Source organism: Octodon degus, unplaced genomic scaffold, assembly GCF_000260255.1.
Source record: "Octodon degus isolate 3935 unplaced genomic scaffold, OctDeg1.0 scaffold00155, whole genome shotgun sequence".
NCBI classification, from domain to species: Eukaryota; Metazoa; Chordata; class Mammalia; order Rodentia; family Octodontidae; genus Octodon; species Octodon degus.
This window is the reverse complement of record NW_004524731.1, coordinates 5073215-5091017: the sequence shown is the minus strand read 5'-3', so window position 1 is coordinate 5091017 and position 17803 is coordinate 5073215. Positions and strand designations below refer to the sequence as shown.

Here is a 17803-nt window from a genome sequence, read left to right as displayed (position 1 = left end):
TGAGCTCGCAGGACCAGGGAGGCGGGCAGAGGTCCGCTGCTCAAAGTCAGTGTTCTGGTTCCTTCTCCATTTTTGAAGACAGAGTCCAAGGTGTGGAAGTTTGGCCAGATGAGTGGAGTCAGTGGATTCTGTGGCCATCAGAGCTTTGCTTCATGTTGGGGAAGGTGTGGGCAGTCTATGAAATGTTGGAGCTAAAGATGAATGAACTGTGTTTCAGAGACTTGGAGCTTGACTTTAGAGAAGGCTCAGGATCATGGGGAATATCCTGGATGAGTCAATTTATTTATTCTTATGTGTAATTTCTTTTTTGGTACCGGGAATTGAACTCAGGCGCTAGTGCTGCTGAGCTATATCACTGACCCTGAGTTTATTTATGTGTGATAGAGGTTGTAGAGGATTATGTCTTTGCTCTATGGTGAGGAATGTGTCCCTATGTCCCCAGCCCTGACCATTTCCTGTGGGAGACACCAGGTGGAAAGTAAGTCCACATGTCGTGGACCTTCTGGGCTGCTCCCTTGGTGGGGTGCATGTGGGGTCCGCACAGAATGGTCCTGGCGCTGGGGAAGCTGCAGGTTATGCTACGGTATAAGCGTGGTTGCTCACTCAACTTTTAATTCCATGGAATGAATCTATAGCTTGTACAACTCTTCCTTTCTGGCTGTCAAATATTGGAAAAGGCATTGATTTAGTTTAGATAAACTTCCTCTTGTCTAAGTACAGCACGACAGGGGACCCAGCTAAAGACAAACTGTCATGGGATCTCTGCTGTTGGGGCTGGGGCTGCGGTCTCTCCAATGCCACTTCCACCCAAGTGTGGTGTCGTGGACCCTCAGCCAGTGGCCTGGCTCTGGGCTCATCCCTCATTGTCTGGATGTCCATTGCCAGCATGAGTGGTGGCCGGTCTCCTGCAGCCTCAGCCTCCAGCTGCCAAAGCCTGATGGGTCGGGTACCCTCTGTTGGGTGGAAACCTTATGTGGCCAGTGATTAAATGATTTTCTAGTTTGTCTAGACCATGAGAAAGTGACACATTTTAGGGGTTAGAGATGTGAAAAAGTCACCTTAACGGTAGACTTCACAGATCTGTTTGGGGGAGAGATTTGGACCAAGGCCACTGGAGACAGCACCCGTGTGCAGGGCCAGGCCACGAGGTGTAAGGGCTGTTAGGTGTAGGTACAGGGGCGCTGCTCCTGCCTCCCAGACATCCGGGGTGCCCATTTCCTACTGCAGCAGCTGCTTGCTTTGAAAATGGAGGTACTGCTGCCCAGCTGACCCCAGGAATGTGGCTGGACTAGTTCAGGTCTTTCGTTAGCAGCGCAAAGGCGACCTTAGTTCTGAAGGCCATGCGTGGCCTGAGGTGCGTGACCCTGTTGGGGCAGCCTGTGCCTCCCACTGTCAGTCTGCCCACCGCTGCCTTGAGGTAGCAGGAAGTGGGGAAAGGTGATGCGGGCAGCTGAGGTGCAGAAGGCGCCCTCTCCTGGAGCTGCTCATTTGGGGCCTCCTTCTGGGACACACTCAGTGATGGAGGGCGTCGCTGGGTGACGGGGGCGGTGGGGGGCAGCTTGGCAAAGGCAGCAGGGTGGTGGCGGGGTCCTGTGGCCGACTGTCAGGCTGAGAGCCACGGCCTACATCTGGCCAAGATGCTGGGGCCAGGCCTCTCCTCGCCGCACCCTCACCCATGCCGGCTGCCCGAGCAGCTCGTTCTCCTGCTGTGTGGGTCATAAGCGAGGACCCAGCAGAATTCGTCCTGGGAGGGAGACTTGAAGGACAGAACGCTTGTGCAGTGCCGCTCCAGGTGCAGTGGCCACAGCTGGGCAGCGCCGCCGATGGCAGAGGAGCTGATGCTCCGGGTGCCTTGCTCCCCAGTGAGGCCACATTTATTTGTTGCTTCCTGCTGCCCAGGGGCTGTGCTCGGCGTGTGTGAAGTTGTAGATGAGTCTGCCACTGTCCTACTTCTCCTGGGTCACCAGAGGCTGGCAGGATAGACAGGCTGAGGAGGACGGCCGGGAGATGGGGTTGCGGCACCACAGTGGTGCCTGACTTCCAGGGTGCTGGTGAAGGCTCCCTAGGTGTAGTCAGAGAAGGTGGGGGAGAGGGCACTGCTGTGCCCCAGTCTGGCACCTGTGTGGTGCTGGGAGTCACAGCCCTGCCTCAGGGAGTACCTGTCTCTCTTGTTCCGTGGTGGCTGTGCCCCACTGAGGCTGTGGGCCTGGGGTGTGGCTGGGAGTCCACAGGGTAACGCTGTGAGGATCACTTCACTTCATCTGTGTGTAGGCTTCCGTCACGGCTTTGCCAGCTTGTTTTCTCTCTTGGGTCATTTTAGGTTGGGTGCTTATTCTTGGCCAACGAGCCAAGTGTCTGCCGGGAAGTTTCCTGTGGAAGTCGTTGGTGCCAGGAGCTTCCCACTCAGAACCTGGGCTTTGGCACGGGAGGGAGCTGGCATTTGTTTGACCCCTGGTTCTCTCAGAGGTTTAGTTGGTGGAGTTTCATTTTGTGTTTCTCTGGGTTGGGGCTCCTCCAGCTATCGTAGCCGATGCAGCCATTAAATGTGGAGGGAGGACGCTAGGAGGAAGACTGCGGCATAATCTCTGGTCTCCTTGCTTCCAGACACACAGAATCAAGTGTGACAAGTCAACGGGCCTCATTGAGATGGTCATGGATCGATTTACTATCGAAAATGAAGGGACCTACACGGTGCAGATTCACGACGGAAAGGCCAACAGCCAGTCTTCTCTGGTTCTCATTGGAGACGGTAGGCCCTGCTGGACATTTTTCTGTGTCCATGAAAGATAATTCCACGAACAGTCCTTTGAGTGTGCAGAACAAGCGCATCTCACGTCTCCCTCTCTTGCGTATCGAATTTAGCTTTCAAGGCTGTCCTGGAAGAGGCTGAGTTTCAAAGGAAAGAGTTTCTCAGGAAGCAAGGTAAGCGCTCAGCCTGCTGCCCGCCACTTGCGTGAGGCAGGGCTGTGCTCAGCACTTGTCCAGCACGGGCCCTGCGCTCCGGAGCATTGCAGGGATCTAGCCGTGGACACTCGGGCACCTCTCTGATCTTTGTCCTTTATGTGCATTTTGTTCATATATATCTTACTTATAATTTAGCAAGACCCTACCCATTGTTCAATATTTATATTCCCTGCTATTGCCTTTGTCCAGGAAATGGCCCAGCCATCCAGCCTCCAGCCGACCTGCTGGCTGAGCAGCCCCTTTTGCACCCTGTGGGGGCTCCTTTCTCTTTCTCTGGGAGTCCCTAGCATAGCACAGGTTGTAACTCCCTGAGGGACATGTTCCTGGCCTCCTTGGTCTGCACCCACCTCATTAGCCAAGCTTGTCTCCCGACGCTGGCAGTGCCAGTCGGTGGCTTCTTTAACTGCCCTCCTGGTGCCTGGGCATCTTGCTGTGGTCTTGCCTCTCCTGTGGGCTGAGGAGAAGAGGCGCCATGTGCTTCTGGGCACCAGCCCAGCCCACTTTGCAGAACACGTGTGTGTAGAAGACACGAGTGCCTCCACCCTTCCTCCACTTTGTATTTTGTGTGGTGAGTGGGGTAATGGCATTATTAATGTACCACTCACTTCTACATTTGTTTTGAATAAAAATGCTTTGAGGTTTAAAATATGTATAAATCCATCTGAAATTTAGATGCTTTACAAATAATGTAACCTTCAGGAAATCGCTAGGTCAAGCAGCCCTTTATCTCATTTCCATTAACGTTCTTTCTTCCTCTCTCTCTGGGGCTTACATGGAGCCTTTACATGAGCTAGTTCTCTAATTCTTTTTAAAATTTAAAATTTTGAGACAAGGTCTTGCTAAGTCACTGAATTTTTTTCACGTTGTCCCTGAAATCAAGATCCTCTTGCTTCGAATCCCAGAGCGGTGGGGTTACAGGCAGGCACCACAACCTCCGCTCTATTAATTTTCTTACTTTGAAGGTCTTACGTACAGTGCCACCAGAGGTCCACTTGGACGTGTGTCTGAGAAGGGAACACTGCAGGCTCAGGGTTCTCCTTCCAGAGAGCAGCAGATGCTCCATGCCGCGAGGACGGTGGGTGGGGCCGAGGTCACCTTCAGGAAGGCAGTTTCCCCGCCCGCGGGAGCTGTGCTGACACGCTGTGACCTAGGCGCACGCCCGCTCCTGGGCCCACAGTTGCGCAGCTCTTTGCTGCAGCCCAGACCGCATGCTTGAACATGCTTGTAAATGTCTCTGCTGCACACACGGGCCAGGCAATGTCTGTATCATGGGTGCTCTTTGTTCCTGTGACTTCTGCCCCTTTTAAACGCTTCCCATTTTCCCCAGGCCCTCATTTTGCTGAGTATTTGCACTGGGACGTCACAGAAGAGTGCGAAGTCCGCCTTGTGTGTAAGGTGAGGGACACAGACCCAATTCTTGTCCGGAGGAGGGCCGGGTCAGGGTGCAGCCTCATCAGGTCCCACCATGGGAGCGACACCCGCGGGCTCGGCCTGGTGCGATGACCAGGGTATCTTCAGGCTCTGGGAGTTCTCAGCACAGAGCCATTCATGCCTGTCTCATGACGAGAAGGCCGCAGCCTGGGGACCTGGGCTCCTGCGGAGCTGCAAGCTTAGACCCTCCCAGGTGATCTGCGAGATGACGTGGTGGTGGTGGAAATCTGCGCCATGCAGCTGCTGTGGCTGTTACAGGAGGCAGAGATGTGTGGCAGGCTCAGGTGCTTTTCTAACTCTGTTCTGGTGATCCCTGGTGCAACAGACTTGTGTTATGGCCACGTTGTGTGTTAGATGCCATTTAGCGTAGCGAGCACCTGCTATGCGACCATCTCTAGCTTTATTATAAGGGTCTGGGCCCAAAAGATCAAGACCGCACTGTTGTTGTCCTGCAACCATCACCATCTAGGTGGCTGAGGGGGAAGGGAATGGACAGTGTCACCCGGGGTACGCTGGACCAGCATGCCCAAGGTGGGGGAGCGAGCGTGGTACGAGGGTGAATCTGCGGTGTGCTGCACCCAGCGAGCAAGTGTGAGGCTGGTGGAATAGGCGGGGGCCAGAGCAGAGGTAGAGCGGGCGGCGTGGGCTCACAGAGGGCTTTGAGAGAGCGTGGGGCCGCGGCAGCGCTGGACATGTGCAGGGAGGGGGCAGGGAGTTCCCGGAACCTGAACTGAGCTTCCTCGGTACTTCCCTGCCTGCTAGCGTTGGCAGTTGAGCCACGGTTTCTTGTTCATATGCCTCTGTGTAGTGAAAACCAGCTCTGGAGCTCCTGTGCTTCACGTGCCCACACTATTAGAGTAAAGATACTCAGGCCTGTGTCGGGCAGTTAGATTCATGTGTCATGTGTTGAATAGCAGGGCTGAGAGGCAGGGACATTTACAGGAGGAGCTCGCCAACTACACACGGTGCACAGACGCACATCCTACCCGAGTTTAAAGGAGAAGGTCCCTCTGATGCCGAAGTGGCAGCCTTCTCAGGGGGTCTGCGGCAGGCAGGGCCTTCCAGCATCTGGACGCGAGCCCTGCAGAGATCCATCTGCCTATGCCAGCAGCTCAGAGTCCCAAGGAGATGTCTCCATCAAACTCTGCCTCTTTCCCGGTGGCACAGGACACATGGGACATGCGTGGTGCCAGGGTGGAGGCCAAGCATGAGTCCCTCTTCTTCTCCACTCCAGCAGTGCCCAGCTCCTCACAGCCCTTCTCGTGGGCACTGGTGGCATCTCAGTGGTTTAAGACTCCATCAGCACTTAAAATCCTACACATGTCCCGGCTACAGAGATGTGTAAACCTTTAGACACAGAACTTTGTGGAAGCCCAGCGCACGTTTCTTGAGATCTGAGCGGTTTCGCTGGTGTCCTTGGGTCGCTCCCACCCTGTGCTTATGTGACCATTTCCTGTGTGCTTTGCCTCCTAGTGGCACTGAGTGCTCGGGCACCATATAGTACACCACATGACAGGTACCAGAGGACAAGGCATATGACTTTGCAGGAAATTGTTTGCTAAAGAGAAATGGCTAAAGGGAACCTCAGTCATAGGACATCTGTCTGACACAAGCGACTCCCCAGGATGCATGGGGACTACAGGGTGCAAGCCATGCCTGAGGGGCAGTACCTGTGCCACAGTGTCTGAGGTGCGCTTCCTCCAGGTGGTCACATGTACCTTAGATACCTGTCTTTAAAGAGTGGTCAGAGACAAAGGGTCAGAGAAGAGGCCAAGGGCTGTGTTGGGAGTAAGATCTGAGACCCCTGTCATTAACAAGCCCACTGAGGATTTGACAGAGAGCAGAGGCGAAGCTCCGAAGGGCGCATCTGTCACACAGGCCCAGCCTGTGAAATGGCTGTGAGGACACATGTGAGGCTAGCGGTGCTGACTTAAGAGGTGGTGAGGGAGCCGCAGGTGGCATCCTGCCACTGTCCAGGGTGGGCATGGAGCTCACATCGTGGCCTGTCGGGTTCTTCCAGAGCGTGTGGGTACAACCCCAGCTGCAGAGGTCAGGGTTGGTACTGCAAATGGGTGTGGAGAACATGAAGCTACATGGGATGGAACAAGTGACCCCAGGCCTGCCTGGGCAGGCCCCTGGGACACATGAGCACTGGTGATGGAGGGGAGTCTGGCTCCCAGGCCAGCGCCACAAGGCTTGGGCTGGTCCTTGGACTCTAGGGCAGGGGACTGCTCTGTGCCACCGTGCAGCTCCCAGACTCTGGGGTGAGTGGGGAGATGGGTATCATCCGTGCTTAGTGGGGATCAGGTCCCTGTGACAGAGCTTGCACCAGTGCCCTTTGTGGAAGGGGTGGTGCTTCGCCACGCGGCAGCCACGCTCTCAGAAACAACCTCACGGTCTGACCCTTTGCAGTCTCGGCCATTGACCTCACCCTGGAGCCCACAGGGATGGGAAGGCAGGCCTGTCTGGCTCAGGGGGTGGGTGGCACTGTCCAGGACACAGCCCTGGGCCGCTTTCTCCTCCTCCCGGCATACAGGTCAGTGCTTGAGCCAGCAGCCCTGCAGCACGGAGCCCCACGAGCCCTGAGGGAGGACTCAGGGACAATGGAAGGCGAAGGTCCCTTTCACCCCTCACCTCTCTGCCCTCGCACGTGTGGAGTTCCTGAGGCGTCCAGCTGCCCAGGAGCAGCCCTGGGAAGGCTCGCTGGTCTCTCAGAACGGGCTGTGCTATTTACAGCCCAGATGTACACTGCTCAGGGCTTGTCCTCAGTGGCATTTCATCTGAGCCAGGAGACCTTTATGCCTTCTGAGTCCACGCACCAGGAAGGCGAGATCCGTCTGTCCGCTGGGTGCAGTCCTAAGCTTCATTATTTTAGAAGTTGTAATTTAAGAATGTGTTTGCTATTATTAGAAGTGACAGCTTTCCCACGGGCTTTGGGCTGAGACCGTCTAGAGTAAGAATTGACCACTTTTGCAGTTTTAGGTCTGTGATTTAAAATCTGAAGGGCTGTTGTTTATGAGCCAAGTGCTTCACATACTATACTTAAGACTTCTGTTCTGCAGGTTGCAAACACCAAGAAAGAAACAGTTTTCAAATGGCTCAAGGACGATGTTCTGTATGAGACAGAGGCGCTGCCCGACCTGGAGAAGGGGCTTTGTGAGCTTCTTATACCGAAGGTACCGCAGGCCAAGCGAGCAGAGAGCAGGCTGGCGTCCCTCATAAACCCTGCATCGTCCTCCAGTCTGCATCCTGAATTTCCGTTTTGTTTTTTTAAATACATTTTAGGGAAGGGTGTATAGGGTGTTCAGGGTCTCACTGCTAGGTTGGACTCATAGTGATCACCTGTTAACAGCCTCCCAAGAGCTGGGATTACAGGTGCGCGCCACCATGCCCAGTCTCAATTGCCATCTCCGCGTGCCCTGGGGGCGGGGCCTGCACGCCCCGGGTGGAACGTCTGGCCCCTGCACGTGCTTGTAGGCACTTTAATCTGCTGAGTTCTTTGGCTGGCCCCAGAATTTCCTTGTTTTGCAAGGAAAATGCATCCTTGGTGCTTGCTACCATTTGTAGCACAGTACTGATTTCATGTGTAAACGCAGGATGTGCTTTCTTCGTAGTTATCCAAGAAGGACCATGGCGAATACAAGGCGACCTTGAAAGACGACAGAGGGCAAGATGTGTCCATCCTGGAGATAGCTGGCAAAGGTAGGGCCCAGCCTCTCGCCCTCTCTGCCCGCGGTGAGCAGTGGCCCCAGGGAGCACTCGCCCGCGCCCTGAGCGCTTGCGCAGTTCCTGCAGCCGTCAGTCCTGGGAGAGGATCTGGATGTGCCCGGCTGCACCCAGAGCTGCTCCTGTGCTGTAGGAAAGCGTGCGTGCTGAGCTTGGGGGAACGTCTCGGCCCCTGGTGAGCAGCCAGGCTTCGTCACATCATGCCGTGGGGCAGTGGTGATGCCCTTTGGCTCGGCGTGCAGTTGGATTTGCGTTGGCAAAATGCTCTTGCTCTGTGTTACAAAAGTGAGCAGGCGCGGAGCATTTGCGGCACACGTAGCCTCTCGTGGGTGACGCGACCACTTCCCCGACTCGCTGTTTACATGAATGTCACGGTTTCCCGCGTGGGTTTCATCACGCGTGGAGGGCGCAGCTCTCAGGTAAAGCAAACACCCTGAGGCCCATTTCCCTTCTCCTTCCAGTGTACGAGGACATGATCTTGGCGATGAGCCGCGTCTGTGGTAAGTGCACGGCCCCGGCTTCCTGGGGTGTCTGGGTGCTGACCTCTGCAGCTGGGGTGGCACCCGCACTCTCGGAAAGACCTGACGAGCCACAGTGTGTGCTCAGTGTCTGCCCTGGACAGAAGCAGGATGCCACCCGTGGCTCTTACAAAGCCCATGGCCAGGGTCTGTGTGGATCCAGTCCCAACTCCCCAATTGGCCACTGTGTTTGATTTGCCTTTGGTTAATCTGGAAACCACACATGGCTGCCCCAGTCCGCTCAGCCTCAAGTTGGTCCCTGATTGCAGTGTGCTTTTCTCTCTCAGACTTTCCCCCATGACTGTGGTTCCTTCTGCCCCTACCCCCACTTCTGTGTCCCTATCCTGAAGGACCTGGCCCCACCACTGGCCTCTCCTGATCTCTCTGGATCATTGTCTCCTGCAGCATCCCCTGCCCTGATGCTTACAACTCTGAGATCCAAGTTTGTTAACTGGAATTTGTGATGCTCCTTTGTCATATGCCCGATTTTGTCTGTTTTGCTTAAGCCAGGCTGTTAGGGGACAGACGTTGATTCTTTTTAAAAGTTCTGTCTCTGATGCTCAGTAACAAGAGGGCTGTCCAGCTCACTCTGGAGCAGCAAACGCTTACATCACAAATACGTGCAGCAAAGGAAGTCAGAGACAGCCAGGGGGCCAGACCCCACTGCACATGAGTGGGCATGGGGCATAGGTGGACACACCCCTGCTATGTGTGGGCATGTGGGTGTCCCAGACACACCCACCCAGGCACATGTACCCCGCCTTGCTGAGCCTCCTCTTCTTCTCCGCAGGCATCTCTGCCTCTCCCCTGAAGATACTCTGCACCCCGGAAGGGATCCGGCTCCAGTGTTTCATGAAGTACTTTATGGAGGAGATGAAAGTCAACTGGTGCCACAAGTGAGTACGAGAGCTGCCGTGGCTGCAGCCGGCTGGGTCTTGGCCCTGCCCGCTCCCTGACAATTTGCCATCTGAGCAGTTGTGGCAGCCTATGCCTACACAGGCAGGTGACCGTGACCACGTTGAGATGTTTGCAGTCACAGTGCAGGGCCTGTCCTCCTGGGGTCCTGGCCTCCGGGTCTGAGTTACACGCTGGCGCTAGAGCCAGCTGAGCCGAGTGGCACCTGAGTCGGAGTCTGGTCCCAGGACAGGCCTGACATGGACCAAGCAGGGCCAGGGGTCTAGCGGTGTCAATGGCAAGCACGCCCAGCATGCTGCCCCTCAGTAAGGGACCCCAGTCCACACCCTGCCATTGGCCATTGCATTTGCCCATATTCTCAAAGGGAAACTCAGTTTGAGTATTCATTTAAAAAGTGTGAGCAAATTGTGGGTCTAATAGGCTGCGTGCTCCAGGTTGGTTTCCAACTGACCTCTGATGCTCTGTGTGTGTTGTGAGGTCCGCTCAGAAGTGGGGGATGCCAAGGCATACCTGGGCCTGTCTCACGTAAGCTTGCAGCACATGTCTGTGTTTTGCTGTCTGTGCAGCCAGGCCAGGGGTAGTCTGCTTCACTCTGTGCTGGGCCTGAGCTGTGGCGATCAAACACACCTGTGCACGCCTACATGCACACGCAGGCGTATAGATGTGTGCCCTCTGCCCTGGGGCACAGGCCTGTGTGGCACGCTAGCTCATGTCTTCTACAGCAACCTTTGGGATGCCCTGTGACTCGGTGCTACTGCCCCATTCTAGAGCTGTGGACGCCGAGGTCCACAGCAAGAGACAAATCACGGTGCGTGAGGTCACCCAGAAGAGCAGGAGCTGGACGCCAGCAATCCGCCTCAAGCCCTGCTCTCCTGGGAAGCAGTGGACTTCCTGGGAGTGGACAGGCAGGCAGGCAGGCAGGCAGGAAGACAGACAGACAGGCAGGCAGGCGGACAGACAGATAGGCAGAGAGGCAGGCAGGAAGACAGACAGGCAGAGAGGCAGGCAGGCAGGCAGGCAGGCAGGGAGACAGGCAGAGAGGCAGGCAGGCGGACAGACAGATAGGCAGGGAGGCAGGCAGGAAGACAGACAGGCAGAGAGGCAGAGAGACAGACACACACAGAGAAACAGGCAGAGAGGCAGGCAGACAGACAGATAGAGGGGCTGGCAGGAAGACAGACAGAGAGGCAGGCAGGCAGAGAGACAGACACACACAGAGAGACAGACAGGCAGCCTGAGAGGCAGGCAGACAGACAGACAGAGAGGCTGGTAGGAAGACAGACAGAGGGGCAGGCAGGCAGAGAGACAGACAGACAGGCAGGCGGGCAGGCAGGCAGGTAGATGGACAGACAGAAGCATGGGCCGTGGGCCTGGCTGGAGGGGGGCTGGGTCAGTGAAAGATGCTGGAGACAGAGAGGGGGAGAGGCGGCATGCGGCGTTGCAGGCTCGTAGGTGATCCTTCTGTTCTCCCTCCCAACACAAAGACCTCCTTAGCGCTTCCTTAGCTCTTTCTTAGCACTTGTAGGAAGGAGATGCAGTCCTCCGGCCACAGCTTGCTCTCTAAGCTGTTAGCTGCGTGTGGTGCTGAGCAGCACCGGGGCGCGTCATAAGCTTGCTCCTCACCTCGCACAGCCCTGACCATGTCCTCTCCTCTGAACAGCTGCGGAAGAGGCAGCCTGGGTGTGGCCCTTTCGGATGGGTTTGCTGCAGGCCCCGGGGGGGCGGGGAGGTGGTGGACACCAGGGTGCCCCATGCTCAGTGGAGTGGGGTCCAGAGAACTAATACAACCCCGCGGAATGCAGGCGTAAGGGGGAGCATTGTTCTTTGTTGAAAGCACAGGGTGACACAGGTCCCGGTGTGGGGAAAGCCGCTTTAGGCAGGCCGGAATTCACCTGCCTGAGTCGGGAGCGCGCAGAGGCGCTCTGCGGAGATGTCCTTCAGGAAAAGGGCTCGCTTCCTGCTGGAAGGTGCGCTTGATTCATCGTGCCGAGAGCTGCCCTCCACCGCTGACGTGCCGATCCCGAAGGCCCTGAGGATCCTGGCCAGGGCAGCGATTTCTAGGTGTCTTTATAGGAGGGAAAGAGAGCCATCGCAGGGCGTGTGTGGTGCTTCGACACGCAGCCGTCTGACCCGGCCCGGAATGCCGGCGGACTCCTCGCTCTCAGGCTGCACAGGACCCCGCTGCCCTTCCTGGTCGCCGAACGCTGATGTGTCTGGGCGAAGGTGCCCTGGCCAGCTTCTCCCGCGGGGTCGCCAGCATCCGAGGACCTGCTTGAGGACCCCACAAGCCTCCCGGTGGCCCCGGATTCTGCCCTCAGATCCAGGGCCAGCTGGGGGTCTCACTGCGAATTGCAGGCTTGCGCGTGACTGCGACTTTCCCTGTAGGTCCAGCAGGGGCGCCCCGCAGAGGAAGTGGGGCTCCCTGCCTGAGTGTCAGATTTATCCAACTGCGGAGTTACCCAGTGTGGGCTCTTGCACATAATCCACAGTGCGGCCGGCCGAGGCTCTGTCCTGCTAGGCCGAGGCTCTGTCCTGCACGCTGCCTGGCCGCTCGCGTGCACGCGCTTCTTCCAGCCCTGCTCCCTGCTCTTTGGAGCGCATGCCTAGAAGTGCAGTCGCCGGAGTGCATCACTGTTGCTTTTTCCATTCTTTTCAGAAGTCACATCTTCACCAGTATCTTATGGAGCATTTTGAAGTCTACATGTGACAGAATGTATTCAGTAACAATATGTTTTTAAAAAGCATCACCTTGCTTTAGGAGGCTTCAGGTCGGAGTTTCTGATCTGCTTAGCAGATCTGGGCGAGTCAAAAGAACGTAGCAAGGCCTCAGCGAGCGTGGGGCTCCCTCCAGCCACGCTGCAGTCTGCATGGGGACGAGGCTGCGAGCTGAGCACATCCTGTTTCTTTTTAAAGAGAAGCAAAGATCTCCTCCAGCGAGCACATGCGGGTCGGGGGCAGCGAGGAGATGGCCTGGCTGCAGATCTGCGAGCCCACGGAGAAGGACAAGGGCAAGTACGTCTTTGAGATCTTTGATGGCAAAGACAACCACCAGCGCTCCCTGGACCTGTCGGGACAAGGTAAGGGACGCGTGCGTGTGCGCGGCGTCGTTCTGGTGTTTCCTGATCCGTTTGGGTGCCTATGGGAGAGGAGACCAAAATCTAGTTTTGAGATGCTCGCTCAGAGGAAGGCTTCTCACGTCTGAGCGGACAGGCAGCGCTCGGCCATCACAGCCATGGCTAATGCAAGAAATCTTTCCTTACAGCTTTTGATGAGGCGTTCGCGGAATTCCAGCAACTCAAGTACGTGTTGTGCCGCTGGCTGTCACTGCATGGGGCACGGGCCCGGTGACTTGGGGTCTCTTGTGGAAGAACAGCTGCGAGGGCCTGACTACCCCCACACGTGCCGTCCCGGGGTGCAGCAGCAGTTGCGGCGATCCCGGACCCAGGAGACCGGCTTCCCAACTAAAAAGGCGCTCTCAAGCTGCTCTTTAGACAGAGTGATGCATTTCTGAAATCGTTTTAATCACATAGCAACTTTTAAAAGAATGGTTTGGGAATTCTTGCTGTGTGCCTGGGGCCAACAGTGTCCACAGCTGGGAGTGAGGCTTCGGTTACTCAGCGCATCTTTGCGGAATGGGTGGATAGTGAGATGAATCCCAGCTGGCGCTGCAAACAGAACAAAACAAAACAACCCCAAGGGTCTCCAGGCTATCTGGTGAATTGGGGAAGAAATTCCATCTTTCCCCCTCCACATCTGCTGGAGAGCTGGCAACTCCTGGAGGAAGGGATTTCCCAGCTCCACATGGGTGGTGGGTGATTTACCCAGGTACGAGGCAGGTGCCCAGCTGGCACTGCATGGGTACAGGGCCCCTTTCCCCAGACTCACCTGTGATAAAACATTTGAAAGCAATTGCATGGGTCCAAAGCACAGACAGACTGCTGGTCACAGCTCCCAGGCCGCACTGTCTAACAGCTCTTCAGGTCACATCGGCTTTGCCCTGGCTGTCCTTAGAACTCTAGGGCCAGGTGGATGTGCGGGGGTGTCTGTGAACACCAAGCCATTTCACACACATGAGTGTGTGTCCAAGGGTGTGGGTGTCCTGGGCGGCCCTGGAGCTGCCCCCTAGGGTGCCTGCCTGTGGCCCCAGGGGCAGCATCTCTCAGATCTTTCCTTCTGTCCTCCCTTTGCCTCTCAGGGCTGCAGCGTTCGCAGAGAAGAGTAAGTGTGCACTGGGTAATGAGGGCCCTGTCCCGGCGGGTGAGGAGTCCCCATGTCCCGGGGGACTGATTTGGGTGTTGGACCCTGACCTGCAAGCCTGCACCATTCCTAGCTTCCTTGTCCTTGTGGCTGTGACTGCCCCCCCCCCCCGCCCAGAGCCTTCCTCCTGCCCCTGAGCTCCCAACTACCAGCCCACAGTACAGGCCTTCGCCTGCCCCCACTCTGACCCTGTTCACAGGCCCCTCACCCTGCCCTGCCCTGCCATTTGCAGTGCTATTCTTCCTTGCCTGCGTTGCTGGCTGGGTGTGGACATGCTCTTCTCAGAGTCCCTCCTGTTTCTTCGGGGCCCACAGGGGCCACCCATAGCCCTTCCCCCCACTTGTGGTACTCTCCAACTCCTCACGCTCCTTCCCCTTCCAGATCGTGGCAAGGTGATTGGTGGCTTACCTGATGTGGTGACCATCATGGAAGGGAAGGTGAGCCGTACAGACAGCGCACTTGGAGCTGGGACGTGGTGGGGATGCTGGGTGCAGTGCAGCCTCTCTGGGGCTGGGCACAGGGCCCTGGTGTCGCTCGGCCCTAGGAGCACTCGGTTCCACCTGGGGTCTGTGTGCCTGGGGCCACCTTGGCTAACCCTGTAGGGCCATAGGATGGAGTTGCAGAATATCCGGGGCCTCCAAAGCTGCCTAGCTTGCTCACAGCCTGGGTGCCTGGAGTCCTCAGGCAGCATCATTGAGATCAGGAAAGATGTGTGACTCAGGACCTAGGGTAAGCCCCTTGGGGCCACACAGTCCTGGCCACCTGGCTCTGGGAGCTCTCAGAGGAAGGAGAAGGAGGCACAGTCCTACCCATAGCCAATGGGCAGGTCTGCGGCTGCAGTGCTAACTCAGAGTCACAGGCACAGAGATGCGGCAGGACCGGTCAGGTGTGTAGCCCTCCCTTGGTGGTGCCCGTGATGGAGCTGGCCTGGATCTCACAAAAGACTTAACTGAGAGGCTGGCAGCTCTTGCCCAGTGAGGCCACCAGAGGTCTTAGCCAAGTGTCAAGCGCACATTGCCTGTGGCCAGTGGACCAGGGTCAGGCAAAATGTTCACTGGGCTGGTAGTCTAAGTATAAGGGAGATTCGGACCAGGCTACGCACACCTGCTGTACACCCTCAGCCAGCTGGGCCTGGGCGGAAACTCGGCCGAGCAGATCTGATGCTCACTGGCCTTTCTCCGAGCGCCCTGGCTCTGCCCCTCTTTGCCTACCCCCCTGTGGTGCCTGCAGCTAGGAGCACAGCTTAGTAACTCAGGGACGGCTTGGTGTCCTCAGTGTCATGAGCTTTCCTTGTTTCTTTCCCACCTTCCCTGCCCGTCTGAAGACCCTGAACCTGACCTGCACAGTGTTTGGGAACCCAGACCCCGAGGTGGTCTGGTTCAAGAATGACAAGGACATAGAGCTCAGCGAGCACTTCTCCGTGAAGGTGGAGCAGGCCAAGTATGTCAGCCTGACCATCACAGGAGTAACTGCGGAGGACTCCGGCAAGTACAGCATCCACGTCCGGAATAAGTACGGTGGGGAGAAGATAGACGTCACCGTCAGTGTGTACAAACACGGGGAGAAGATCCCCGACATCTCCCCACCCCAGCAGGCCAAGCCGAAGCTCATCCCGGCCTCCACCTCAGCCGAGGCCAAGTAGGGGATGGTGGCCAGCCTGCCAAGGGACAGAGTGGCCTGGGACCGGTTGCTGCATGTTATGTGTGAGCACAAGACCCAAGGGACGCCCTGTGTGGGCAGAGGGTGGCCGTGTTAGGTTTCTGAGTGTGCGCTAGCGAGTGGTAATTTACATCTACCTAGAGAGAGGGCACAGCAGCTTGCATGGATGCTGTGTGTGGGGCAGGTGGCTGGGGGCTTCCTGACAGGAGGTGGTGCCAGCTGTGTCCCACTTCTAGCGTTACCTGGCTGCGTTCTGTTTTCTCCTGCTTTAGATGAATAAAGCTTTAAAAGGCTCTTTGTGGTGGTTTCCTGTACCACGCACTTCGCAAGCCCACCCTCCTCTCCCACTCCTTCGGTTATGCACGTTCACAGTCAGGGTACGAGGAGGTGCCCACAGCCCCAGAGCCTGCAGGGGTGCTGCGTACCTTGGAGAGAGCCCACCTGGTGGGCTGGGTGACAGGCTGCTGACACGGGACTGGGAGGCGCCCCGATGCACAGCTCCTGGGGAGAGCACCTCTGTGGGGGGCTGAAAGGGGTCCCCTGTCCTCACACCACCAGGAAGGGACCTGGGGACAAGAACATGAATGTGCAATGGCTGTCTCTTGCAGGAGAACCCGGATATTCGGCAACAGGAACTAGGAACAACTCCACCAGGAACGTGAATGTGTGATGGCTGTCTCTTGAGGGAGGCCCCGGATATTTGGCAACTCCATCCTATGGCCCTACAGGGTTAGCCAAGGTGGCCCCAGGCACACAGATCCCAGGTGGAAACGAGTGCTCCTAGGGCTAAGCGACACTGAACCAGGGCCCTTGCATTCCTGTGCAGATTAGCTAGAACAGGGATTCCACGTAGAGGAGATGTTTGTGTGGAAAGCCCCTTGGCAGCTGTGGAGGGAAAATAGTGTCTTGGCTGCCTGCATCCAGCCTCCTGGTGGAGTCAGAGTGCGCAGGACAAGGATGCCCTCTCTTTGAATGTTTTCTTTCTGTTTTAGAAATTCTTCTGGCATGAAAAACCAGCCTCATGCTTTAGTTTCCTAGTTCCTGTTCAGCAGACAAATTCTATAATGCAGAACAGGGCCAGCAAGATAACTCAGCAGACTAAGCACCTGCTTAGGCAAGCGCAGGGTCCGCAGTTCAATCCCCAGCATCACACACCGTGCCAGTCCCACCCCTGAGCGTGCTGAGCCAGCCAGAGTCCCAGTGTAGTGGCGCACGCCTGTAATCCCAATGTTGGGGAGGCTGCAAACAGGAGGATCACCATGAGTCTGAGCTGTGTAGTGAAGTCCTGCAACAACCAAATACATTAAAAAACAAATAACTACAATAACGCAGAACACTTTACCTCCGTGTCATGAAGAGTGATCCAGATTTCGTGATACTTTGTTGTGCTATGCTAAGGTGGTGATATTTAAGCTGTAGCATGTCCCTGGCAGGTGGGCCAGCTGGCAGGCTCCCTGGAGTGCAGTGGGGACAGCAAGTACTTCCCTCGTGTCCTTTCCCCATCCTGTCACACAGGTGGGCTCAGCTGCATGCTTTCCTGTGGGGTGCCAGCATCCTGCGAGCACCGTTGGCCAGGGTGGTGCAGGTGGGTGTTTCTGCCCTTGACTGTTACTGTGCTTAGTGTACACTCACGTGCCAGTTTCTAAGGTCTTTTGGTTCAGCAGTTGTGGTTTTTGGGAAAGAATTAAACTGGCTGCGAATTTACTAAATCACATATTTTTAAAGATAGGCTTTCTGGAGAGCAGATTCAAGTTCGCAGCACGAGCATACGGAAGCGCCCTGCCTGGGCTCACAGAGCCCTCCCCAACCTAACATCCCCACAGAGGAGGAAACTCTCACAGCTGGTGGCCCCGCAGGGATGCATCCCGGCTCCCAGTGTCTGCAACACACGCCAGACTCACGCTCAGTACTTCCGTCTTTGGGGTGCAGTCCACTTCCTCACTATAGGGGTCTTAGAAGAAAGGAGCTTTGCTTTGCCCAGTTCTGGAGGCTCAAGGGCAGGACATTTGGGTCAGCTCTGGTGGGGCCTGACTGGCAAAGGAGGATTTCACCATAGTGGGCCTGTGTGGTGACCGAAAGGTCATGGCAGCCATCAGGAGCCCTGCAGAGCACAGAGCAGGGACCCATGAGCACTGCAGAAATTCCCTGCAGGCTATACCCCTGTGAGCTGAACCCCTCCCCTGAGCCACACCCCTGTGAACTGAAGCCCTCCCCTGAGGCCACACCCCAGTGACCTGAACCCCTCCCCTGAGGCCACACCCAGTGACCTGAACCCCTCCCCTGAGGCCACACTCCAGTGACCCGAACCCCTCTCCTGAGGCCACACCCAGTGA

The 17803-nt window shown here is 56.5% G+C and overlaps 1 protein-coding gene across 3 annotated transcripts in view; it reads left to right on the top strand.

The window, feature by feature from the left end:
• The window catches only part of Myom2 (myomesin 2), a 58468-nt gene extending 42704 nt beyond the window's left edge, over positions 1-15764 (top strand). For all 3 annotated transcript variants that reach the window (XM_023702636.1, XM_004642532.2, XM_023702637.1), the window contains 12 exons: positions 2605-2749; positions 2863-2922; positions 4292-4359; positions 7458-7571; positions 8010-8097; positions 8583-8621; positions 9430-9535; positions 12468-12631; positions 12817-12853; positions 13750-13772; positions 14193-14248; positions 15136-15764. In XM_023702636.1, the coding sequence (XP_023558404.1) occupies positions 2605-2749; positions 2863-2922; positions 4292-4359; positions 7458-7571; positions 8010-8097; positions 8583-8621; positions 9430-9535; positions 12468-12631; positions 12817-12853; positions 13750-13772; positions 14193-14248; positions 15136-15453 (1218 nt within the window). In that variant the 3' untranslated portion in view covers positions 15454-15764. The remainder of the gene's footprint in view (positions 1-2604; positions 2750-2862; positions 2923-4291; positions 4360-7457; positions 7572-8009; positions 8098-8582; positions 8622-9429; positions 9536-12467; positions 12632-12816; positions 12854-13749; positions 13773-14192; positions 14249-15135) is intronic.
• Positions 15765-17803: the final 2039 nt, after the last annotated feature.